This window comes from Pelophylax lessonae (assembly GCF_965119305.1).
Source record: "Pelophylax lessonae genome assembly, chromosome: 2".
Lineage (NCBI taxonomy): Eukaryota > Metazoa > Chordata > Amphibia > Anura > Ranidae > Pelophylax > Pelophylax lessonae.
Genome location: NC_138769.1, coordinates 643,032,523 through 643,059,868, shown reverse-complemented (window position 1 = coordinate 643,059,868; position 27,346 = coordinate 643,032,523). Strand labels below are relative to the sequence as shown.

Here is a 27,346-nt window from a genome sequence, read left to right as displayed (position 1 = left end):
GCGAAAAATACGGTAAGTGGAGTTTCACTTTTGTGTGAAACTTCACTTTAAAAATTCAAATACAATTATAGATAAAAATATAATTATTTTTTTAAAAACTGTCATTTTCGGTTTTTGGCCAAGTGCATCCAGAATTTTCGGTTTCGGCACCAAAATTTCCAATCGGTGCACCTCTAGTAAATAGCTCACTACATTTCAACTTTCTGTGCTCAGTCTTCATCAGGAAAGGGTTTGTAAAATCACTTTTGATGACGTCATTTCTATGACGAAACGCGTCAAGTTGCAACGCACGCTGCCTCGATCTGGGCCCTCACTTGAACCGCACGCCGTTTTTTCCCACTTCCGGGTACGGCGCGAGTTTACACGAGCAGACTGGGGAGATAGCCGCGAGGCACACCAGTCTGTAAAGGGCAATATCATTTATTGCCACGCAGCACAAGGTAGAAATACCTTTTCTCCACTACAGGGGTAGCACAGTTTATTATTCACCTGCCTTCATCAGGAAACACAGAAAAGGTTCAGTATCTTTAATTAAAAAAGTAGCTTTTCCTTTAAAATACTAAAGTAAGGTTAAGTATGGATCAACAGAGGAGTCTGGGTAAAATCCGCACATCAGTGGGTGACTGCGGGAGCCGGAGGCATTGTGAAAAGGATGCTGAATACACAAATGATGACTCTGTGAAAGATTACATCAGCAGATCCGTTTCAGAGACACGACCAAGGGAAACCATAAAAATGAATAAAAGGCTTATTAAAAAGCCACAAACAGTACTATATTGATTTTAATATTTCCAGTCTGTTGTGGTGTAATTTACCGCAGACAATATATAACAAATCTCATTATCACATTGTTTACACTTTAGCTTAGCAGGAAACGAAAATTCCAAAAGCAACGACATGAAAGCAATATTTAGCATTTAAGTAACATTGAGAACAGCATGAGACAGCTAAAGCCTCATTGCCTGGCCGTGTTTTCACCACATTTATTAGATTTATTTACAGCGCAGAAACTACAAAGAGATCTTATTTTTACTATACAGACATTTTCCTGTCATTAGAAGGTAAAGGTTCGCTTAAGGACATGTGAAAAAATAATAGAGACCTGCAATAAGAGATAAAAGGCTGAGCTATCCTTAAAATGCCAGCTGCCTGGCTGTCATGTTGACCTTTCTAAATAAAGCACAACTGAACTTTTAGTTTAACCACTTCAGTTCCGGAAGGTTTACCCCCCTTCATAACCAGGCCATTTTTTGCGATACGGCACTGCGTTACTTTAACTGACAATTGTGCGGTCATGTGACACTGTACCCAAATAGGGTTTCTGATCTTTTTACCCACAAATAGAGCTTTCTTTTGGTGGTATTTGATCACCTCTGTGGTTTTTATAGACCGACAATTTTTTTTACTTTTTGCTATAAAAAACATTCCCAATAAAAAAAAAATGTAAGAAAAATCGAATTTATTCATTCATTTAGGCCAATATGTATTCTGCTACATATTCCCAATAAAGCGTGTACATCACCACAATTTCATTGTTGTTAAGATGATACAATCTAATGCAATTTGAATACAGAATATCTGCTAAAATGCAAGCCATTCAATCTAAGATCCCCAACTCACATTTATACTGTATGTGCAATGTATATTATACAACTGGATCAACTGCGGGTTTAGGATTGTATGGTTGGGTTTTCATTGCCGTTTTTTTTTTTGTTTTTTGTTTTTTTTAATTGGTTGAGCCAAATGGACTTTTTTCAACCTGACTAACTATGTATCGGTATGTAACTATGTATTTGTAAAGCACTGTGTAAATTGATAGCGCTTTACAAGTACCTGAAATTAAAAATAAATATGCAATGCCATTCAGGTGTATGGGATCGTGTCACAACTGCATGTAATGCAAGGAGTTGTGGCACAGTGCCGCATGCTTTCATTAATTAGAACGGGACTTGGAAAATTTGCTTTAAATCTAGGAGCCAGCTAAAAAAGTTAGGAGGTCGTTTTTTTTTTCACGCATGCCGACAGGCCGGCTTCTGTCGGACCGGCTGCCATACACACAGGCCCAATGGCTGCCAGTTTTTAATAAAATGGCTGAGGGTGCCTGGCATTCGACCCGTGTGTACTTTGTTTACTTCTTCTGAGAGATAATAAAGGAACACTCCAACCACCATAACCACTTCAGTGATTTGAAGTGATCATGGTGGTAGGAATCAGAAACACTGCACATGCTGGGATATTTATAATTATGTGCTGGGAGCTAGTTGCACCCCTAGCACATGTGACTTACTGCTGGCGGGTACTGCTGGTCGGTATTGCAGGTAATGCTGGTGGGTACTGCTGGTGGGTACTGCTGGCCGGTATTGCTGGTGGGTACTGCTGGCCGGTATTGCTGGCGGGTACTGCTGGCCGGTATTGCTGGCGGGTACTGCTGGCCGGTATTGCTGGCGGGTACTGCTGGCCGGTATTGCTGGTGGGTACTGCTGGCCAGTATTGCTGGTGGGTACTGCTGGCCAGTATTGCTGGTGGGTACTGCTGGCCAGTATTGCTGGTGGGTACTGCTGGCCAGTATTGCTGGTGGGTACTGCTGGCCAGTATTGCTGGTGGGTACTGCTGGCCAGTATTGCTGGTGGGTACTGCTGGCGGAGAGTGTGAGGAGCAGCACTGGAGGAAGCATGCAGAGCCAATGCCTCCCTGTAGCTCTCCTCTCACAGGCGGAGCGCATTTGATATCACTCCACCTGTGACAGGACAAAGTCAGAACTATACAGGAAGCATCGGCTCCGTTTTGTCACAGCTGACACAGACAGCCGGGACATTGTGCGGCACTTGTGGGTGTCTGGGAGACACCCGCAGCTTGCGGGAGACTTGGGATGTCTGGCGTCAAGACACCTGCCGCAGTGCAGCCCAGGCGCCAGATATTCAGAAGGAAATATATCACCACCAATCTACCAGGGATCACTTTTCAGAAGGGTGGTAAACACCACCGCACACGTAAACAAGGCCTTCCAGTTCATTTTCTATAGTAAACAGCCACAGCCTGAGTAGTAAACCCTCTGGCATGTTGAAGAGTAGAACCCTCGCTCTGTGTGGAAGCAGTGCTCTATTAGAAAATGCTAGTAGTCTGGCTGCCTTTTGGAATTGCTGACTGGGTAGAAGTATATGGGTTGGGTGTTTGGATTTCACTTGCTTTGTATGGGATTCCAGTCAGTGAAACAAAGACCTCTAGGTAACTAGCATTTCAGAAACTACCAGCAGCCTCAATGTTTTCTTTAATAGACTTTAGAGAATGGCAACTCAATTAAAGCGTGCAAGTCTTCAACGCAGCGCTGCAGGATAGCGGGTCACAGAGGTCACAATCATTACCACACCAAGGCCCTGAAGGGCCCAGAGGCACCTGGCCACAAAATGTACTGATGACCAAATCTTCCATTACTATAAGATGACTAGATATGCCAGTATGACAGCTGGAGGGGACTAATTGCTCATTATGGAAGACGTCCCCACCGGCCTTTCCTCCAATTTTTATAAATGTGCCCAATAAATGAACAGTTTTATTTATTTAGTGGAGCAACCCAGTCATTTTCTCTGGTGACTGAGGCTTGTCTTGACTTACTACAAATATGAAAGTAAAGCAGCAGAATACTTTTTCCTTAGGCTCCATTCACACCTTGGCGTTTTTGTTTCAGGCGTTTTACAGGCGTTTTTAGATTGACTAGAGACCAATGGAAAACGCCTGTAATCTGCCCAAAAAGAAGCTCATGTACTTTTTTGAGCGTTGGGCGTTTTGCTTCAGGCGTTAAAAAGCTCAGATGTGAACAGAGACCATTTAAATGAATGGGGTTTTACTTGTTGGGCGTTTTGGAAACGTTTTTTTTTAGCGTTTTTGGAGCTGAAAACGCCCAGGTGTGAATGGAGCCTTAAGGCCTCATTCACACAGGCGTTGAGGCCTGTACACTATGAAATGGTGATTTGTTTATGCGGCTGGAGGCGCCAAGTGCCGCGTGCAAGCAACCCATGCAAGCCTATGGAGACGCAGAGGCTGCATGAATAGCCGCTTGTCCTAATTTGACAGGCGTGTGGGTGCAGGCGAGCGGCCCCAAATGTACGCCGGCTGCGTTCATGGCCACTCACACCCACACCTGTCAAACTAGGACGACCAACTGTGTCTATGCAGCTACTGCATCCCCAAAGACTTAGGCCCCTTTCACACATACGGTCCGTTTTTCATCCATCCGTTGACAGATTTACATCCGCTTCCGTCAACGTCCGTTTTTTTGGAATGGATGAATGCCCTATTTTTCATCCGTCAAAAAAACGGATCGGACGAAAAACGGTCCGTTTTTGCATTGGTAGTGGATGTAAAAAAACGGATGGAAAACTGATACATTTTGACTTGACTGAACTGATGAACTGAACAACCATATGTGTGAAAGGGGCCTTGGGCTCCATTCACACCTATGCAATTTGTTTTTGGGTTTCTGTGGTGCTTTTTGCATTTTTTTTAACCACAACTTTACCACAATTTTGCCGTGATTGAATTGAAAAAAAAGCACAGTTCAAAAAAGTTCCTGATGTTTCCAAAGAACACAGAGGCACAAAAATGCATTGATGTTTAAACGAGTTTCATAGGAACCCATGTTAAAAATCATGTCCTGCGTTTCTGCAAAAAGCTTGAAAAAATGCATTGCTGTGAATGGAGCCTTAGGCCAGTTCACACTAAATGCAGTCCAGTATGTTTTTTTCTGCATTAGAAATGCTTGGATAAAAGGTTATATGGTTTCCAATGGCATAGTTCACAAGTTCTGTCAGTTGCAGTGCGTTCCAGTACATGGTACTTTTTACTGCACTGAACTGTACTGGAACGAAGTAAAACGCGTCAAAAATGCACTAGAACACACCAATAATGCACTAGATTGCACATGTCCCTATTTAAGTTGGAAAAAAAAAAAAAGGAGGGAAAAAATGCACAGAAAAGCATCGGAAACACCTCAGAAACACATCAAAACAACGCATGCAGAAACTTATTCGGACGGTGTTTCTATGGTGTGAACTGGCCCTTAAAGGCATTGTTTACCTTTACCAAAAACCTGAATATAAGGGATACCTGTAGATAAAAACAAACTGTGCAGCTTTTACTACAGTTGAATAACGCCATTGCTATAAGTTTAAACCATTTACATACCTCATGAAGCCTGACTGGAATACTCCTAGGACGTTGCTAAGACAGGCCCAGCTTTTACTTGACCTTCACCATCACAGGAGTGAGGTTTTTCTCCAATTCAAACCTCTTTACATGTGCTTTCTGTCCCCATGCCGGAGAGCTCATTCATGTGACAGTGAACAGTAACGGCTAGGCATCTCCTAGCAACGCCCTAGGAGTTTTCCAGTCAGGCTTCAGGAGGTATATAAATGGCCTAAACCTAAATAAAGGGCATTATTTGACTCTGGTCAAAGCTGCACAGTTTATTTTTATCTACAGATATCTATTATCTGTCTAGACCAGGCATGTCCAACCTGCGGCCCAGAACCACAGGCAATGCGGCCCTCTGCCCCCTGACAATTTTTTTTTTTTTTTTTTATGGGGAAGAAGGAAGCCGGGTCGGGGGCACGGCCACAGCCACAGCGGCTTCCAACTAACTGTAGGCAGGGGCTGCCTCGGAAGGGATCATCCTCTAGTTGTTTAAATTAGTGCTGGGGGGGGGGGGGCGGCAGCGCGGGAAGGGCGTAGCTGCGTTTTATTACTTATATACCTTAACTATAGTATTTATTTTATATGCGGCCCGAGAAAATTTATCTACACTTAATGTGGCCCAGGGAAGCCAAAAGGTTGGACACCCATGGTCTAGACAGTTTTTTGTTTTGTTTTTTCATAAAGATGAACTAACCCTTTAAAAAAGGCTGCCTGCATGCAGCACCTGGGGGCTCCAGGCATATAAACAAGCAATTCACAGTGTACGGGCCTCAGCGCCTGTGTGAATGAAGCCTAAAGTCTCAAAACGCCCAACAAGAAAAATCCTATTCATTTCAATGGCCCCTGTTCACATGTGAGCGTTTTGTCGCATGAAGCAAAACGCCTGAAGCTCAAAAAATGTAAATGAGCTTCTTTTTGGCAGATTACAGGCATTTCCGTTAGATATTAATACCTGCCTCTAAACCATCTGCATAAAACGCCTGAAAAAAGCCCAAAAAAATGCCTGAAAACAATATGCCCAGGTGTGAATGGAGCCTTAGAGATGAGCATTTTACGAGCTGAAAAACGCTCAGGTGTGAACAGGGCCTAATGTATCACAGTTCCCCATACAGTCCTCCCTGGGCCCAAGGCAGACTTGATTACATGTGCTGAATGTGAAAGGAAGGTTGCACTGAAGGACTGCAATTACAGTAATCAATCATCTGGGGAATTGGGATTGCATAAAAGTAACTGGACACACACGGTTTGAATTTTGGCTGGTTGCTGACAAACCAGCTAAAATTCACTCTGTAGGTGGTCCTGTCACCACCCACCTACCCTACATCCTTTATTTGAAGAATCAAAAGGAGGCAGGTCAAAAATTGCTGGATCAATCATATGCAGCCACTGTTGGGGTATTCTGACAGCCACTGAGGGCAGCTGTCAAATACAATAACCCAGAGGGGGAGGGGTCACCTACCTGCATTGTACAGTGTGGATGGAGGAATCGGTTTTATCTAAGGCAATCTTCTTTCCTTCCACCTAAGGTGAATCCCTCCAGCATGACTATTGTGTTCTGCAGGCGGGGAGACTTCCCTGCCAGGAGGACACAATGAACTCCCACCAACATTCAAAGATCTATACTAACTACCCTGTACAGGCTAAAGGCCCGTACACTCGCACCAATTGTTGGCCGTAAATTTTCGGCCAACGTCCGATCGTCAGATTGTTAGTATGATGCTTCCGACAACCGACTGCGACTTTTCAGCCGCACAAAATCTGGTGTGCAGGCTATAAAATTTTTGTTGGCCGTCAGCAGAACGGCCGATTGTTCCTCAGTCAGTGCAGATTTCGGCCGACAAAAATGTGATGATCAAGACTGGGCATGCTCAGAGAAGAAAAAACACAAAGAAAAGTAGACCAGCACATGACATCACTTCTGCAGTTGGTTGTTGTTGGCCGACAAAATTCGTGTGCAGTCTAGAGCACATTTCAACCAACACAACAACATTGGACAAAAGACGGTCGATCGGTCGGCCAACAATCGGTGCGTGTGTTATACACATTATAAGAAAATCGGGCAAACATTTTCGTCCAAAGAATTTTCGTACGATTTCCGTATAGTGTGTACACAACTTTTGACAGTCGATTTTGGACAAACTCCAAAGGTTTTCTCGTACGGAAAAAAATGAATGATTTTCGTTTATTGCGTACTGTTTTCTTATGATTTTTCTAAAAGAAAAGTCAGAAAAGAAAGACTGCGCATGACCAGAAACAAACAACAATAAAAAGCCTTTGTCGTAGGAGAATTTTCGTACAAATTTTCCTTCATCGGTTGTGATTTGCTGTGAGGAAAATGGGACGATCGCTCACCGATTTTCTTATAGTGTGTACCCCGACTTCAGGGGAGAAGAGGGGACAGCAATAATGGTTGCAATGCCTATGCAGTGATGTCACCCATAGACTTACTTTGGAGCATCTGTTGTCAGCTGTCCTCCAATCCAATCCAAAGGACTGAATCAGAGCATCCTTAGATTAGGTAAGCATGCACATCTTTCCTTTACAGGGTAGTTAGTATAGGGAGTGATGGCAAACCTTGGCACTCCAGATGTTTTGGAACTACATTTCCCATGAAGCTCATGCACTCTGCAGTGTAACTGAGCATCATGGTAAATGTAGTTCCAAAAACATCTGGGGTGCCAAGGTTTACCATCACTGGTATAGGGCTTAGAATGGGGGGAGTAAGTAGGTTCCACTAAGGCTGCTTTCACACTGATCCCCTGCAAAGATTAGGCAAAAACACATACACTTTTACCGCAATTTTTGCAACAATTTTACCGGTTTTTAAAGGGCATGTGACTCAAAAACGACACCAAAAACGCATCACGGGTCCGATTTTGCTGCGTTTTCCATTCCTTTCAATGGGATTGTGCGTTTTTTAGTTTGTTTTTTTTTAGCTCCCCAAACATGCTCCAAAAATGCTGCAAGCAGGATTTTTTTGCACCCCAACAGAAGCGCACTGCCCCAGTGTGAACACATTTATTTAAAGGGAAGCATTTTTTCGTGAGCTTTTCAAGAACTTTTTGGAATGCAAATGCACTTGAAAAGCTCCTCAGTGTGAAAGCAGCCTTAAGGTTAGCCTCACCTATGAGTCTTTCTGCTAACACTTTGTGGTCTATGTATACATTTTCTCATAGAGCTTTCAATCACGATTCACACATCTGAATCAAAATCAAATCAACTGAATCCATTAGAAATTCGCCAACCACATTTTCTAGGCAAAATGGCAACAGAAGAGCTAATTTTTTTTTTTTTTTTTAAGCCCGTGGCGTGTGAAACACACTCAAAAGACTTACACCGGGTGCATAAAAAAGTACACACACGCAAACGTGGAAACACAAAAAGTGCACAGGGTGTGCGAAAATGGTCTTCCCTCCGAAGAGGTAGGACCCTAACCTCGATCCCCCGGGGAGCAAGACTCCTGACAGGGATTAAAGTACTTACTATGGTCTGTCTGGCCGAAACCAGACAGACCCAGTTCTCCAGGGGGACTGCCGAAACAGCCCACCCCAAGTACTAGGTGGGGCTCCCCCGAAGGGAGACCCCATGAGAGAGGGCGAACTAAGCCAGAAGGCCATATCCACCACCTACCAAGACTCAAGGCTGGGCCCGAGTACCCACACCCTACAAGTCGTGCAAGAAAAAAGGTGATAGTGAAGTGACAAAACTACAAATAAAAACACACACAAACAAAAAGGTGGGGAAAGGGGAGTGGAGAGGTGAATTAGTGCCAATGTGAAAATACAAAGGTAGGCCTTCCGGCCGGAATTAAAAAATTCCTCTGGTCGAAGCCAAAAGGCCTTGCCCAAGAGGCAGGTGCTTAAAAAAGTGTGCGTAGGTGCAGCGACCATGGTGCCGAAAAACTCAAGGCGAGCTGCCCCTCACCAGTGAGAATTAAGGCACCCCTGGGCTGCCACCCCAGGGGCACGTACACCACTGGCTTTTTCAATCTCGGCCCAAGGCCAGACCCAGTGTAGCCCTATCACATCAGGAGGCATCAGAACTTTAGACAGCTTAGGGAGAACCTGCCTTCAACTGGGGACAAGCCTTTTGCAAGGCCAGATTCAACCCAGGAGGAAAGGCTCCCCCACCGCTATCCGCCATTCCTTACCAATCACATCCAGGAGCAGTACTAACCAGTCGGACAAGCTGGTTTTCTCGCTCCCTTCAAACTGATAGGGGCGGACCCATTCAAATCAGAAGGCAATGGACCCATCCGGCTTTCTCTGACATGGCTTACTTCCCGGTCCTCCAGTTACGCCCAGAGCGCCCCGGTTCCTTTCAGCCCCTGCCGATACTAACCATCAAGGTCCATACCAACTGATAAGAACAGATACTACACTTGATCTTAGCCAAAAGGCCATACACTATACGAAAAATCGTTCAAAGTCATAATCGAAAAACAAACACTCGGCCGTGAGAGCAAACAATAGTGCCATCATGTAATGACCGATCAATCGCTCAATGGACATGATTGAATCCCTTTTTTGTTTGTTTTTTCACATATACCTAGTGCAAACTGTTTGGACGAGAAACACATTAACCTTTCAATTTATTGTTCGTTCAGAAAATTTCCAAACTTGTTCTTTGTTTTCTCAGCTCAAAAAACGTCACAACCGAATACCGATTTGCACAAGACCGGAAGGATTTGCCCCCTTAGTGCCGGTTCACACTGCAGCGGCATGATTTAGGGGGCGACCTGTGAAGTCGCGTGCACCGTGACTTCGGTGCGACTTGCACAGACTTCATAAAATGAATGTCTATGCAAGTCGCTCCAGGTCGCCCCGAAGTAGTACAGGACCCTTTTTAAGTCGGAGCGACTTGTGTCGTTCCTATTAGAACAGGTCCTGTACTACACAATGGACCACGACGGTCCATGACTTGTCAGGCTGACAAGTCACCTGACAAGTCGTATTAGTGTGAACCGGCACTTAATGGCCAGGCCCTATTTTGCGATTCGGCACTGCAATAATTTAACGGACGATTGCGCAGGACGTGCGACGCTGTAACCAAATAAAATTGATGTCCTATGTCCTTTTTTTCCCACAAATAGAGCCTTCTTTTGGTGGTATTTGATCACCTGTGCGATTTTTATTTTTTGCGCTATAAACAAAAAATAAAAGCGACAATTTTGAAAAAAAAAAAAAAAAAAAAAAACAATATTTTTCACATTCTGCTATATGACATTCTCAAAACAAAAAAATGTAAAAATCTAAATTTTTTTAAGATTTTAGGCCAAGTTGTTTTCTGCTACATATTTTTGTTAAAAAAAAAAAAATAAGCGTATTTTGATTGGTTCGCGCAGAAGTTATTGCGTCTACTAACTACGGGAAAGATTTATGTCATTTGTATTGTTTGTTTGTTTTTTTTTTTACTAGTAATGGCAGCAATCTGCGATTTTTAGCAGTACTACGACATTGCAGCGGACAGATTGGACCCCTGACTGACATTTTTGACACTTATGGGGGTACCAGTGACATTACTACAGTAATCAGTGCTAAAAATATGCACTATTACTGTAATAATGACACTGGCAGGTAAGGGGGTTAACCCTATGGTTAAATTTGAGCCTAGGGGAGTGATTGTGGAATGACCATAGAGACCTGTGATCCTATATAGAAGGATCACAGGGGCTTTATGATCATTCCAGGGAGAATGCATGGCTTGCCCGCTGCAGAGTGGGGGCGGGAGCATGCCGGCGGCTTGCGCTTGCCCCCTAGCTTCCCACGTATGTGGTTTGCGCAGGTGAGCCACCCAGCGGAGGGTGGTCAGGAAGTGGTTAACTGGCCGAAAAAACAAAGAACTGTCCAAATGACTGGATTTTGGCTGCTTTTTCATATAGTGTATGGCCAGCATTAGACAACCAAATGCTGATCGCTCATTTCTCATTCTGCTCTGGGTGGAAAGCAGTAATTGCCAGTCACTGCTCTCCATTCTTCTTTGCTGGAACTTCAGGTTTAATACTGCCTTAGTCCCGGGTTCACACATATGCGATGCGGGACCCCTGCGAATACACTGCAGGTTCCCGCATCGCATGGGACAGCAGGCAGGAATTTTACTCCCAATATAAATATTTAAGTCAATAAAAAATAATAAATTAACATATATAAATATATATAAAATGTATTTATTTTATTAACCACAGAGATATTGGGTTGGAATAAATAAGGCCACGGCCGTTTCTTATTGGTTTTAAATAAGAAGGAAAATCCACAAATTATTTGATAAACAAGTCAATACATACGTGAAACCAAACCTAGTCACTACGACTCAGGTTGCATAAACATTAAAAAAACTCAAATTTATTTTTTCCATAATAAACAAAAACATAACCAAAAATATATCATCATGCGACACTCCACAAAAAACCATCCTACTTTAAATTTTCAAAGGTGACACCACCACATAATATAGGCTGCGACAAAGAAAGGGGAGGGAGGGGAACACCACAGCTCCGTTTCTGAAGCGACTGAGCCTAAGCTGCTGAGGCACCCTTTATATACCCCTGAAGTGGGGTTCTAGAAATTTCCAGGAGGGAAAGGTCACGTGACCCCAGCAAAGGTCAGCTGACCCCTACCAGAGTCACTGACGTCACTCCAAGGGCCCTGTTCTTACAAGGCAAGAAGGGGACTTTAAAATGCCCGCTCCTGACGCTGTCCCAAGAGGAAAAGGGGTGCTAGAAACTGCTCCCCTTTTCCCCACATTCAACTCGCAAGCAGTTCACACTAGGGATCGAACAATTATCGGCAAAGCCGATATATCGGGGGCCGATATGCACTTTCCCCGATATATCGGAATCAGCCTCTGAGGTTACCAATATTGCAGATATTTTGGGAAAGTGCTTGTACCGGAGTGATAACTGCAGCTAGAGGCATCACCCCATTACCGGTGTCCATAGCCAACTGTTGGCTCTCTTGTAATGACAACTGATGCAGCTGAGAAGCCGCTCGGCTGTCATTACAAGGAGTGAGAGGGGACGTCCTCCCCCTCCTACCGCCTTCCGTGACTTGCCCGGGTCTCCCGTCCCACCGGAGACCCGAACAACCAGCCTGCACGGCCACCGAAAACCCGATCAAAGCCGCATTCGCCTCTGATCGGGTCTCCATGTAAAAACCCGGAAGTGATGTCATGACATCACTTCCAGGTACTGGCGCCAGATTAAAAAAAAAAATGACAGCATTCAAAACCGCCAAACTTGGCGTTTTGAATGCTTTTAAGTGCAGAGGAGGGGATTGGGGTCTTTTAGACGCCCAGATCCCTACACAACAGTACCTGTCAAGTGCTAAAAATAAAAAAAAACATTTTTTAAATGTACGAAAATATCGGCCAATACAGATTTTCAATGGCCAAAATACCGATATCGGTATCAGAAACGAAAAACCGATATCGGTTGATCACTAGTTCACACTGCCATATGCAAATCGCTGGAGGTGACAATACAAAAGTTAACGCCACCCCTAGATCAGTTTGCATATCGCAGGACATTAATTGGTTTGTGTAAGTGTATGGGTGTTCACACCTACATGAACCGATTCATGTCCTGCGATATGCAAACTGATCTAGGGGTGTCGTTAATCCAATTCTGGTGTGGAACCAAAAAAGGGTCCTGTGCAAGTTACGTCCGAATGCTGTGCGAATTCAGCCATACAATCTGTATGGCTAAATTTGCATCGCACACTTATCGCATGTGATTTGCAGAGCAGTGTCTGTCATCGCATTTATGTTAACCGACTCCTAAACAAGGACCACTCAGGTATGAGCATTTATGTGAACCGGCTCCTAAACAAGGACCACCCAGGTATGATATGCATACTTACACAGTGCCAAGCTGGACCAACTATGCAATCTTATTCAAACCTAAACTTCAACTGTAAATGCCTTTTATTCTCATGCAAAATTAAAGATGACCACCTTTAAAAAATAAAAATTAAATAGGAGAACGCCTAGTGTCGCTTTGTGCAGATTTGATGTCCTAGAACAAGTCCACCATAACGCTTGGTAATGCCATCACACTGCAATCTCTGTATTCATCCCACTGTGTAATAAGCATACTAAAGGCACTGCAGGTACAGAAGACAACAGACTGCCTTACAAACCTAAACTGTGATCCTCTAAAGATGGATTTTGTGTAAAAGGCATTCAAACATTTGGAACGACCCATCAAATAGAAGCAATGAACATTTTAGGCAAGTGGCGAATAATGTGCTCTAGCTGTTTGATAACGCGCGGCGACACAAGCAGTCTGTTCTGTTTCCAACTAAAAGGTACCATAAAACAGATTCGTTTATTTCCTTACGTCATTGTGTAGCAGCATCCCAACCACAATGCATTGCTACTGCAGCTGCTCTCCAGACTGATTAGCTTCCTGCTGATAAAAGCATCACGTCTCTCATTGGACGGACAGCACACAATGCATATTCAATACACGCGGCGAGCAGATACATTCCAATTACTAGAGCATGTCACAAGCAGAAAATCATTTATAGGAACAACTCTATGTCAATCAAGATAGCCTTCGCTATGTCTGTCCTTGTATATGATAAAATAAAAAAAAATAAAAAACACAAAACTGCCATATTCTACTGACAAAACTTAAAAGCAATAAACAAAAATAAAATACAAATATAACATAATTGACAATGATCAGGTACGTAAAATGACTTTGCTTACTGCCAGTAGATGCCATTTATTGGAATATTCCTGGCCCCTTTCACACTAGCGGACTGTTCAGATCCGCCTGTCCGTTTTTTTTGGCGGATCTGAACGGACGCCCCATGCATCTCTATGGGGCATCGGATGTCAGCGGAGACATGTCCACTGACATCCGATCCGTAAAATCTGGACGGATGAAAAACCCTATGGCTCTTTCACACTATTTTTTTGCGGATGATTTGCGGACATAATGTAAGTCAATGGCATTGCGGATGTCAGCGGAATACCATCCGCTGACATCCGATTTTCTTCCTTTCAGTTCTGTTCCGTTTTTTGGAACGGAACAGAACCCTATTTTTCCTCCGTGTAAAAAACGGAAAGGAAGGAAAATCGGATGTCAGTGGTGTCATCCGCTGACATCCGCAATGCCCATAGACTTACATTATGTCCGTATATCATCCGCAAACGGATGGGATGATATGCGGACACACGGAGCGGATGACAAGTGTCATCCGCTCCGTAAAAATAAAAAAAAGTCCCGCAGCGGATAAGAACAGCGAAGCGGCCGTCTGAAAGAGCCCTATTTTCCATCCGTCCAGCGGATCGGATCGGATGAGAACGAACAGACGGTCCGTTCTCATTCGATTCCCCCATAGAGAACAGTGGGACCTGACAGCTCTGCCTCTGCACACAGCACGGAGACAGAGCTGCCATCCGCCTGCTCAGCTGGGATCGGCAGATCGATCCCCCGCTGAGAAAAATGGAGTCCGCCGACGACAATGTACTCCCATTCACTCTATATCATTCAGAGAACAGTTATGCTTTGAGTATGTACATCCTTGGGATTCTGTGCGGTAATTAAATGGCGCTTTTGTTGTGCACTGGCTGTAAATGGCTATTTTATGAAACATGCCCTTTGAGTCAATAGAAATGGCATGCTTTGCATATACTGGAAAGGCTGGGGGCTATCCATGAAATGGTTGCATTGGTCAGGCATACACTTCTAATTCAGTAAGGAACATGTAAATGGTGGTAACCCAAAACAACCAATCAGAAATGATCAATGCTACATCTACACCAAAATGAAACTGTCCAACCAATATCATTATTTGAAGGTAATCAGGGGTGGTAAGTACATGTCTCAGAAATGCATTTCTAAACCCAAAAGAAGAAATGTTACTATATATTGCAGCTTACCAATCCTTAGATGTGGTGGCTGCATTAGTTTTCTTTAGGCTTTTTTTTTTCTCCTTTAATTTTACCTGTCAATCCGGTCAATACGTCTGGCTTTTTTTCAATATACTTTAAAGCTGAACTCCGGGCAATTTTTATTCCCCATGCAGTGGGGCTGTGAATGTACATTTTGTACACTTCTTAGAAAAAAAAAAAACACAGAGGACAAAAATGAACAGTGCCTTGCATTTTAAAACGCAAGGCACCATTTGTTACCACTACTACACAGTGCCCACAAGATGTGTGGTAAAATGGAACGTCTTAGCATGTGCCTAGCATGAACAAGCCCTTAACGAATCAGCTACCCATATTCAGTTCTACTTGCAGATATGTAATCACGTGACAGCACTGCATAAATCCGCTGCTGGCAAATACTTAATTCACATTCACATGAATGCTTTCCCCCATCAGCATGTCATTAAAAATGGTTGCAAACTTCTGAAATGGAAAATGAACAAAGCATATCCTTCTATAATGTGTTCTTGCCTCCACTCTCATTCCCCATTCTGCATTAATCACTTCTAACAGATTTAAGCTACACACTGTAAAATTTTCGTTGGATTTTTCCCTTTAGACCGCATTCACACTGCAGCGGCACGACTTCTGGGGCGACCTGTGAAGTCCCGTGCACCGCGACTTCGGCGCGACTTGCACGGACTTCATATAATGAATCCGAGGTTGCCCCGAAGTAGTACAGGACCCTTTTTCTAAGTCGGAGCGACATGTGTCTCTCCTATTAGAAAGGGTCCTGTAGCACTGCATGGACCGCGACTTGTCAGGCTGAGTGAATGGAGCCTTAGATTTACCAAAACCATATAATATAAGGTCAAACCTAAACACTTTCAATTTGTATGCAATTAGGCACGCCCTTGCACTACATAGTTAAAAGGTAAATTTAAAGGAAATTGTATTAGGCTCCTTTCACACGGGCGCAGTTTTTTTTGCCCGATCAGTTCCTTTTTTTTTTTTTTTTTTTGAAAAGGACACGGATGACACTTGTGTCATCCGGTCTGTATGTCCGTTTTTCATCCCATCCGTTTGCGGATGAAAAACGGACATAATGTATGTCTATGTAAATACGGATGTCAGCGGATGACACCACTGACATCCGTTTTTGCGTCCGTTCCATTTTTTGAACGGAAGAAAAAATAGGGTTCTCTTCCGTTCAAAAAAACTGAACTGAACGGAACTGACAAAAAACGGATGTCAGCGGATGATCATCCGCTGACATCCGTATTTACATAGAGATACATTATGTCTGTTTTTCATCCGCAAACGGATGGGACGAAAAACGGACATACGGAACGCTCGTGTGAAAGGACCCTAATGTGTATCCAGTTTAACTCTATGCAGACACCAAGCAATCCTGGAAGACAGCCTCCCCCCCTTCCAGCCCACAGCAGGTGAATGACCGCCTCAGCTGTGCGTGTATCTCTATGAGACTGGGTAAAGGGGGTGTATCTATTCCCTCCACTCAGGTGTCAGATTACACTCAGCTCTCTGCTGTGTAGCAGGTGACATCGGATCCCTGTCTCCTGCAGGTCAGAAATGCTATGCACATTCTGGACTTTGAAGGGATGTAGAGGGGAGAGGGCTGCAGATAAATAGGTAGAACTTACGTAGGAGGATCAGTATCATCTCTGTGTATCAACTTGGGACAATCACTTCACTGGAGTATATGGGTTTTACAACCACTTGTAAAACTAAAGCTAAATTAGCAGAAAAACAAATCCCAGAGAGTGTAAACCCAAGCCTAATCACGTGCCAATAAAAACTAGCAAGCCCATCAATAGATCTGGAGTAAAGGGGATCTGAAGACACAGCCAGCTGGGTAAAGGGGAACTTTGCATACAAATGTGCTAGGCCTTTTATTTTGACAAGACATACAATGTCCCTTCTGCAATAAAAGGATTCTTATCCTACTCTTTAGCAAATCTTCGTGGCGATGTACAAAGAACTGCACATGCTCAGCTCAATGTACAATTTCAGCATCTGCTGGGATGAATGAACAAATGCTCAATGCTGGCAGTGTCCCGGAAACTATGGGAGTATATTGGGCAGGATTTGAGGGTGCCAGGTATGCCAAGCGACATTTTACAAATGAACACAGGGAATTTTAACTTACTGGGGCCTCATGTCAATGTAGGTCATTTTAAGGGCTAAGTTTACCCTTTTGAAAATGTTACACTCGTATTTAGGCTGTAACATGTTCATCATCCTCCCCCAATCTCATCCCCCATGACAGCGGGCAGGGGATTCTCTCCCCACACCTGCTGCCCCAATTTGAAAACAGCACGACTGTGCGGGGCTCCACGCCTGCCTGCTTGTATCAGAAGTATAGGCAGATGGCTATTCTGGGAGTCTGAAGGAGCCTGACATTGCACCCACAATCTGCTGATCCTGGGTGCAATGCTCTGCATGCGCCATAGAAAAAATAAACAAGTGCACATTTTTTTACCTGAAGGAGAAATGTGCATTTATTTTTCTTTTTTTCATATAGTGAACTTATCCCATGAACAAAAAGTTAACTTTGCCTTTAACACAAAGCTGGACAAATCCTAGGAGCCACACAGCCAAATGCCCCTAAAAATGTCAGCTGGCATCTAACTTTTGAGGTTCTCTAGTAGTTGTCAATGTGGATAGCTTCTAAAACAAATCCTGCAGGCTCCCGATTTCCATATCCATTTGTCCACCTCAGCCTTCAAGTGTTTGTTAACCAAAAAAAAAAAAAATTGGATCCTGTTCCTTTAAAGCATGTTATATAGCACAGTGCTTGTGCTGTGTATTTTGGCCCCTGTAACACCTGAAATATCTGGCTGATCCTGCCAGTTTCTGCGCCCCCCCCCCCCTATAAACTGACCATGGTTTATCATGACTGCTGAGCCCCGACACCGTGGTCAGTTTACATGCCTCGGTCATCCGCAGCTCTCCTGTCTCTCCTATCCTCCTCTCCCTCCTCTTGCTGCTGAAATAATATTTTATATCATATCATATATAATCCTCCTTGTCTCCTAATGATAGGTGCTCCTGTGTCTGTGTTTCATTTATTAAAAAAAAAAAAAAAAATGCAGTATATACACCTCATTTCAGAGCGCCAATAGGCGCTCGCGTAACAGTCCGGCTCTCTTTTGCTCTCCTCCTCCTGGCTGACATCAGCGGGGGAATCTCGGCCCCGCCCGCTGCATCTGTCAGATGGAGAGAGGAGAGAGCCGGCCGGTCACGTGAGCGCCTATTGGCTCTCCGAAATGAGGTATATACACTGCACTTTTTTATTATAAAACACAGACACAGGAGCACCTATCGTTAGGAGACAAGGAGGATTATATAAAGTTCTTACAGTGGGTTAACAACCACTTTAATGCATCCTTCACACAGCACTGCATGGCTAAAACCAGTCAGTTGTAGCACGTGGGCTGTGGTCAGTTAGGGGACAGTGAGATGTGTGTTTTAGCACACCACACTGTTTACTTTTTCTTTTTAAAAACTTTATTTGAAGTGTCCCAAAGTCACAATTCATATGTCTCTGCACAGAAACCCATTGTCCAAACATTTACTGAAGCAATCACATCACACTAGGCCATGCTGGACCTTTACAAATAATGAATAGTAGATGGCGCATGGGTGGATGAGACACAGGATCCAAAGTGACAGCTTTTTTTGTTTTGCTCCAAATTCATTTTTTTATATTTGCTTTTTTAATTTGCATTTTAATATGCCCAATATTTACTTTGTGTAGAACAGCGGTATGAGCGTGGCTTCACATTCCTGCCCACTCTCCCCCTCCCCTTCTACATGTTACTCCGCCTCGTCACTACTAATACAGGTGGTGTGGCATTAACCTACTAGCTTTCAGAATGGAGCTGTGGGCGGCTCTGAAACGCGTTACCATGCCCAAACCTCCCACCCCCAGTGCTGACGTCACGTCCCACCAGGAATTTGGCGGCTTATGTCTATTGTCCTGTGGAGTGCGGGGCTGCAAGCTCCCTGCTGCGTCTTGTACCTGCTCGGATACATCTGGCTTAATACACCCTCCCGGTCACACAGCTGTACTGACCCCTGGAAAGGTCTGACATGCGCTCCATTTTTTTCCCTCTTGTAAGTTACTAATTGTCTTAATAAATTCACCAACTTTTAAATGTATTGCACTTAGAGTGGCGCTCCTTTGTCTTTTGTGCTGGACCTTTAGGTGTGCTGGTAACATATGCAAGGCACATTTCGCTACAGGACAAGTTTCAGTACATGGGCATCCAAAGCTATACATAGGTGTATATGAAAACATCCCTAAGGTATACTTCACAATAGCTTTGCACCGGTGCTGATACTAAGTATTTGCCCAATACTAAAATGGATTCCTTCAAGAGTCCAGTGCGATTTTGTTCAGCAGTTCAGATGTAAATTTTCATTACGTGTTTGCATTCTTTTGAGTCCTGATTAGAATTAGCCTGCCTATGGTACCATAAAAAGTTAAATTGTAATATTAATGTGATACCTACGTAATCATGTGTATAAAAAAAAACATAAATTGGATTGAATAAACAGAACAGTTATTTTGGAAAGATGCCGAGTATTTCTTTTGGGTCTGTTCCCTACTGCAGCAGTTATTAATTTAGATCTAAGAACCAATATGAGGATAGGAGTTAGGGATGCACAGATCCGATATTCGGATTGGATATCGGCACCGATATGGCCAATTTTGCTGGATTGGGGGATCGGTAACATTGACCGATCCACTGGCCGATCCGGTTTTTGCTTAGTAATGGCTCAGCCATCCCTTACTTGGTGCAGCAGTAGTATGGGATGGGAGCCGCTACTTCCTGTATAGTCCCGGCCCACAGGCGGAGTGATATCAGATACACTCCGTCTATGAATGGAGGAGCCGTACACATGAAGCAGCGGCTTTGCTCTGTACTGCAGCCGCATGCTTTGTGTATAGCTCCGGATCGGTTCCGGTATCAGCGATTTCACAACACCATTTATCGGTATCGGTTCCAAAAAAGTCGGATCGGTGCATCCCTAGTTGTCGATCCATAAAATTTCCACAAGCATACAACAATGGAAATTGCACCTGAATCAGACTGAAAATCGTATTGGACTCTACAGGTACTTGTGCAAATGCTTAGTATCACGCTGCAAACCGGCCCCACACATGTGTGACCCTAGGCTTGGTATCAGTGAGTACTTGAGAAAAAGTACTGGTACTCGGTCCTAAACTGGTATTGGGGCATCTCTACTCCACAATCCATGGAGCCATTTTTTTTTTAAGGAATAAGCAAAGCCTTTCAATATTAATATTTTATAAACAACAACTCACCCTAGCACCACCGCACTGTGAGAAGATAAAGAGACAAGTGTCGGTGCTTAGGCTGAACTTCCAAGCCAAATGTTATATGAATAAAGCCGACACACGAAAATGCTTCTTCCAAGTAAAATTCTTTACTCCAGCATGGATAGCGGTGACAACATGACAAATCTGACGCGTTTCAGCTTTACACCTTTCTCATAACATGTACATGTACAATAAAATCAAACTATGGGACAGGGACACCTTCCTTGATTTTTGACTGACTTGAACACACCACCTCTCCCCTGGTGTTATGTATTGATGTTAATTGCAATTAAGTATGTATCGCCCCTAGTTTTAGGAGCAGCTTTCACATTATATAAGTTTGCGTCAGAGTTTGTCATGTTGTCACCGCTATCCATGCTGGAATAAAGAATTTTACTTGGAAAAAGCATTTTCGTGTGCCGGCTTTATTCATATAACATTAATATTTTATGTTTTAAAAGAAAAAAGTATATATATTATAAGATAGATGATAGAGTATTTTTTTTATGTATTACAAATATATGAGAATATATATTAGTGATCGACCGATATCGTTTTTCTACCGCCGATACCAATACCGATATTTTGGTCATCGGGTATCGGTATTGGTCGATATCTGCCTATATTTTCGGACATTTTTTTTTTTTTTTTTTTTTTTAATGTCTACAGGTACTGTGGTGGAGGGATCTGGGGGTCTAAAAGACCCCAAACCCTTCCTCTGCACTTAAGCATTCGAAACGCCAAGTTTGGCTGTTTTGAATGCTGTAAGTTTTTTGAATTTGGCGCTGCCAGTACCCGGAAGTGATGTCATGTCACAAATTCACCAATTCAAAGAAATGGAGACCCGGGTCAGGCAGCGGCGGTGAAGGTAGGATTCCGGGTCTCCCGGTGGGACGGGAGACCCGGGCGAGCTGCGGAAGGTGGCAGGAATGACAGCCGAGTGGCTTCTCAGCTGCATGGGTTGTCATTACAAGACAGCCGGCCATCGGCTATGGACACCGGTACCGGGGTGATGTCTCTAGCTGCAAGCATCACTCCGGTACAAGCACTTTCCCTGAAATATCAGTAAATAAAAAGCCGATAAATCGGACGATCTCTAATATATATATATATATATATATATATATATATATATACACACACATACACACACACACACACATACCCCTCATAATTATAATACATAAAAAATACTGAATATCATTAATATATATATATATATATATATATATATATATATATATATATATATATATATATATATATATATATATATATATATATATATATACACACTGTATATCATTTTATATATATAAAAAATATTGTATATCATTTTATATATAAAAAATACTGTATATCATTGTAAATATATATATATATATATATATATATATATATATATATATATATATATAACCATCACAGTGTATATATTTTAATACACACATAATACATTTTTTCAAAGTTGCATTGCCACGGCACTATATATATTAATTACCCAAGCACGCCATAAATATTAAAATATTTGTGCACGCCTGTGCTGCTGCAGTTTCTGCCTGCATGCACTCGGTCAAATGCAAATAGAGAAGCGAGCACGGAAGAGACGGAAGCAGCCTGCTGCCTCCACAACACCTGACTAAAGATGACAAGATGCTCCAGGCATGAACTCTTCCCCCATCACTCCATTCCACCCTATAGGGGCCAATGTGACAGTTCCCAATCCCCCAGACAGCCAGCATCTCATGGCGGGGTGGATTAATCCATTAGTTACAATTGTGTGCTACTTGATTCTTAAGACTGGCCTAATGAAGCAGTTTTAAAACCTTGGCTGTGAGGATTATTGTAATGCGGCCCCGTGTTGCAGACGACAAACCATGATACAGTATAATCAGCGGGAGCACAATCAAAAATGAAACAAATGAGTCAGCGTTTGGTGCCCCGGCTTCCTAAAACATGGTTCATTCTGCGCCTTGTGAATCGGAATGGTTTGACGCCGTGTCACGGGAGGCTCCTACATTCAGCAATTCTGTTGTGGTGGGGGAAGGGAGACGAGGTCACGGTGACTCAAAGGGACTATATATGGGATTGTGGCAGCAGGCGGTAAAGAACGCCGGAATGACATGCCTTCATCAATTTAAATCTACCAGTGTCCAACAACAAACCAGCATTTATAACGTTATAATGCATCGCCACCACCAGCGACCTCCAATACATAGGGCGTTCTTCCATATAGAATATTTAATGGAACGCAGTGGATTTTGGCTAAGACATCTCCACTATAAGAGGTATACAAAACCACTGCGATTCAATACCAGGCCTGCACACTGGTGACAGATGAGTGGCAATGAGGCCTTCTGCGCAATTTATAAAAATCGCAATGGACGCGTACAATCCTAAAGGACATAAGTTCATATAGGCTTTGTCGTTTTTTATTTTTTATTCATTAAATTCGATGAAAAGACGGGAGAGCGGCCTATGTGGAGGCTGTGATGGAGCTTGGACTCAACCTTCCCATCCATAATTACAATTTAAGGCTCCAACTAATCAAAGCTTCCTAAGCCTTTGTCATATAATCTGGGAGATATGGAAGGCAAGGCTTTGTATGTGCATGACACATATAATGTCAAGCGCAGGTTTCCATGCACCCTGATGCCTAATCTTCAGGGATAATCAGATGCATGATCAGACACACTAGCCACGATTAACCCCTTCGCTCCCATAGAGGTGACGGCAATGACAGCGCTGCATCAATCCTCCGGGGTCTCCTTCCACTTGCAAGGATGCCATATATATTTAAAGACATGGAAGGGGGGAAGAGAAGCTGCACATAGCTTCCAAGACATTTAATACCGCGGCATATGGGCCGCTCACAGCAACTGCACCCTGGGGGATGCTGCTTTAACCCCTGATTAATCGAAGGGTGTGCAACGTGAAGGAGAAAGCACAGGATTCCCCAGATCAGCTGTCACCTGCTGAGAGGCAATGGAGGGGAAAGGCAGCGGCATTATCCACAGCACACAGGCCATTGTGGCCAATGCAGCCTTTTACATTAACCCTTTACTAGCTGAGGGAACTGCAAATCTGCATTACATAGCCAACAGGATTGCCCAGATCAGCTGTCTCTTTCTGGATGGGGAGCAATATGAGCTACAGCACACAGGCCATTCATGGCCCATGCATCCCTCAAGGTGCCACCTTTACCCTTTTACTAATAAGAGGAGCTGCAAATTTGTGTGACATCCAATAAGAGAGTTCCCCAAATCGGGAATAGGCATGGAGCAAAGGAAGGGACACACAGCACAGCCTTATGATCCTCGGATTAGCCTCGGATGGTTCTGTAAAGCATTTCTGATAAAACATTCAGTGTTATTAGTGATCACCTAATAATGGGAGGGCATGGGGCTTCCTGCAGTACAGCCATATCAACAGGACAGGGCCCAGGGCACAGATACCATCCCCGGCATTCCCATGCCTGATTCTAGGAGGATCTACAGGCACACAGGCTGGGGCCCACTTGGCACAGATGCCATCCCTGGGAGGAATCCGATCTAAAAGCACACACAGGGTACACCCAACCCCCCTTTCCCCAGGAGGACCCTGATCTATATGCACACAACCCCCCGGGGTACAGATATTTCCCCTGGACGGACTCTGATCTATAGGCACACTCAGAGTCAATCTCTGGTCTCCACCCCTCGGGATGGCCTCCAATCTATAGGCACGCACAGGGTAGACCCCCCCTTAGGGAGGACCCTGACCTATAGGCACAAAACACCCCCGGGGCAGATGTCATCCCAGGACTCCAATCTATAGTTACACACAGGGTAGAGGCCGCTAATTTATAGGCACATAACCCCTGGTACAGATGCCTTATCCAGGAGGAACCAGATGATCTATAGGCATATACAGGGTAAGGGCCCTCCATAAAGACCCTGCTGATCTATAGGCACACAGGGTAGGGATCCAGTGCTTTCTGAGCACAGATGGGGTGGCAGCCCTGTGAGGGGACCTCAATGATCTATAGGCACCTACAAGATAGAGCCTCCCTGGGAGAGCTACGATCTATAGGCACATGTATGGTAGGTTCATCTCCTCCAGGAGGACCCTGATTTATTGGCACACAGAGTAGTGCCCCAATGCTCTCCAAGCACAGCCAGCCAATGATCTATAGTCACATAAAGGTTAATACTAGCCTGGGAGGAATACGATCTATAGGCACATGTATGGTAGGGTCATCTCCTCCAGGAGGACCCTAATTTATAGGCACACAGAGTAGGACCCCAATGCTCTCCAAGCACAGCCAGCCAATGATCTATAGTCACATAAAGGTTAATGCTAAGCTGGGAGGAATACGACCTATAGGCACATGTAGGGTTAGCCCCTAATTATTGATATACACACAGGGTAGGGCCCGCTAGAAGGGCCAGCAATGATCTATAGGCACATGTAGGGTAGTCCTCCCAGGAGGCCCCTAATGATCCATAGGCACATAGGGCAGAGGCCTCTAAGGGAATTCAAATGATCTAAAGGCACATAGGGCAAGGGGAGCCTAGGGGAATCCCAATGATCTACTGGCAGAAAGTGTAGGAGCTCCCTGGGAGGACCCCAAAATCTATAAGCACATACAGGTTAGAGCTCCCCTGGAGGACTTTATAGGCATGCATTGAGTTGCCCTCCTGTGAGGCCCAAAAATGGTCTATAGGCATATAGGGTAGGGCACGTTAGAAGGACCCCAATGATTTATAGGTGCACAAATGGTAAGGCACAATTAGGATCTTTAAGCACACAGGGCAGGGACCCCTCAAAAGTATCCCAATGATATAAAAGGCATATGATCTATTAGAATGCATTGCAGAGCCCCTGTAGTCCCCACTAATGATATGTATGCACACAGTGTAGGGGTCACTGAAGATCTATAGGCACATAGGGCAGGGGCCCCTACAGAGTCACCTCAATGATATGTATGCATGCAGTGCAGAGGGGCCCCTGAAGATCTATAGGCACATAGGGCAGGGGCCCCTACAGAGTCACCTCAATTATATGTATGCATGCAGTGTAGGGGCCCCTGAAGATCTATAGGGCAGGAGCCTCCCCAATGATATGTATGCATGCAGTGTATGGCCCCTGAAGATCTATAGGTACATATGGCAGGGGTCCCTACAAAGTCACCTCAATCAATGATATGTATGCATGCAGTGTAGGGCCCCTAAATGATCTATAGGTCAGGAGCCTCCCCAATGATATGTATACATGCAGTGTAGGGCCCCTGAAGATCTATAGGCACATAGGGCAGGGGCCCCTACAGAGTCACCTCAATTATATGTATGCATGCAGTGTAGGGGCCCCTGAAGATCTATAGGCACCTAGACCAGGGGCCCCCTACAGAGTCACCTCAATGATATGTATGCATGCAGTGTATGGCCCCTGAAGATCTATAGGTACATATGGCAGGGGTCCCTACAAAGTCACCTCAATCAATGATATGTATACATGCAGTGTAGGGCCCCTGAAGATCTATAGGCACATAGGGCAGGGCCCCCCTACAGAGCCACCTCAATGATATGTATGCACGCAGTGTAGGGCCCCTAAATGATCTATAGGGCAGGAGTCCCCCATATATTAACCCCAATGATATGTATGCACACACAGTGTAGGGCCCCCCCAGGGAGGACCATACTGATTCTATAGGCACACACAGTGTACGATCCCCTCCCCCCCATGATGTATAGGGCACACAGCCCCCACCCCCGAGGGGCACACACGGGGCACCTGTCTGGCCTCTTACCAGGTTGAGGACGGTCTCCACGATGTCCCGGTTGCTGACTTCCCCGACCTGGATGAGGCCGATGAGGACGGCGAATTTCATCCTCATGTTGCGGATGGGGACGGACGGGTTGATCACCCCGCCGGGGAGAACCATAGAGCCCGATCCTCCCGGGGGATCTCTGTCCGGGCAGCCGGCCCCGACCAGCGGCTTGTCACTGGCCATCCTCCCCCGTCCTCCTCCTCCTCGGTACGGACAGGCGCTGTCTTCTGTACGGATCCTCCAGATAACGGGCTGAGTCACAGCGATCGGAGAGGACACAGACACCTGCGGAGACAGGCACTGCCTAATCCACACTGCCCGGGCTATTACCGCACACCCCCTCCATCACCATCCCGCCAACCCCGGCTGATAAGGCGGCCTCTTCCTCCTTCTTCCCCTTCTCCTCTCCTCCTCCTTGGTCGCTCGCTCGGTCGCCGGGTAACGGGATGGCGGCTGCAGCTGGCTGGCGTTGTTGTGCTGATCAGAGCAGACACCGCTCACTCCTCCGCCATGTTGACGCCCCCTGCCTGCGGTACGGTGAACTGCGCCTGCGCCACTGCTGCCCGGGGGCGGAGCCGAGCCCGCCTAGCGACCCCAGGGATGAACAGGTGTGCAGGTACCCAGAGCATCCCCCCTCCAGGATGGAGAGGAGAGAGGAGGGCGGAGAGGAGGATGGAGAGGAGAGAGGAGGGCGGAGAGGAGGATGGAGAGGAGAGAGGAGGATGGAGAAGGAGAAGTGAGAGGAGGATGGAGTGGAGAAAAGATAGGAGGATGGAGAGAAGAGAAGACGGAGAGGAGAGAGGAGGATGGAGAAGAGAGTGGAGGATGGAGAGGAGAGAGGGATGGAGAGAAGAAAGGATGGATAGGAGAGAGGAGGATGGAGAAAAGAAGGGATGGAGAGAAGAGAGGAAGGATGGAGAGGAGAGAAGAGGATGGAGAGGAGAGAGGAAGGATTGAGAGGAGAGAAGAGGATGGAGAGGAGAGAGGAAGGATGGAGAGGAGAGAAGAGGATGGAGAGGAGAGAGGAAGGATTGAGAGGAGAGAAGAGGATGGAGAGGAGAGAGGAAGGATGGAGAGGAGAGAGGAAGGATTGAGAG

The 27,346-nt window shown here is 44.8% G+C and overlaps 1 protein-coding gene across 4 annotated transcripts in view; it reads right to left on the bottom strand.

Annotated features, from left to right (window-relative positions):
* The window catches only part of NBEA (neurobeachin), a 1,052,497-nt gene extending 1,025,856 nt beyond the window's left edge, over nucleotides 1-26,641 (bottom strand). For all 4 annotated transcript variants that reach the window (XM_082246613.1, XM_082246612.1, XM_082246614.1 and 1 more), the window contains exon 1: nucleotides 26,229-26,641. In XM_082246613.1, coding sequence (XP_082102739.1) covers nucleotides 26,229-26,432 — 204 coding nt within the window. In that variant the 5' untranslated portion in view covers nucleotides 26,433-26,641. The remainder of the gene's footprint in view (nucleotides 1-26,228) is intronic.
* Between the last annotated feature and the right edge of the window lie 705 nt (nucleotides 26,642-27,346).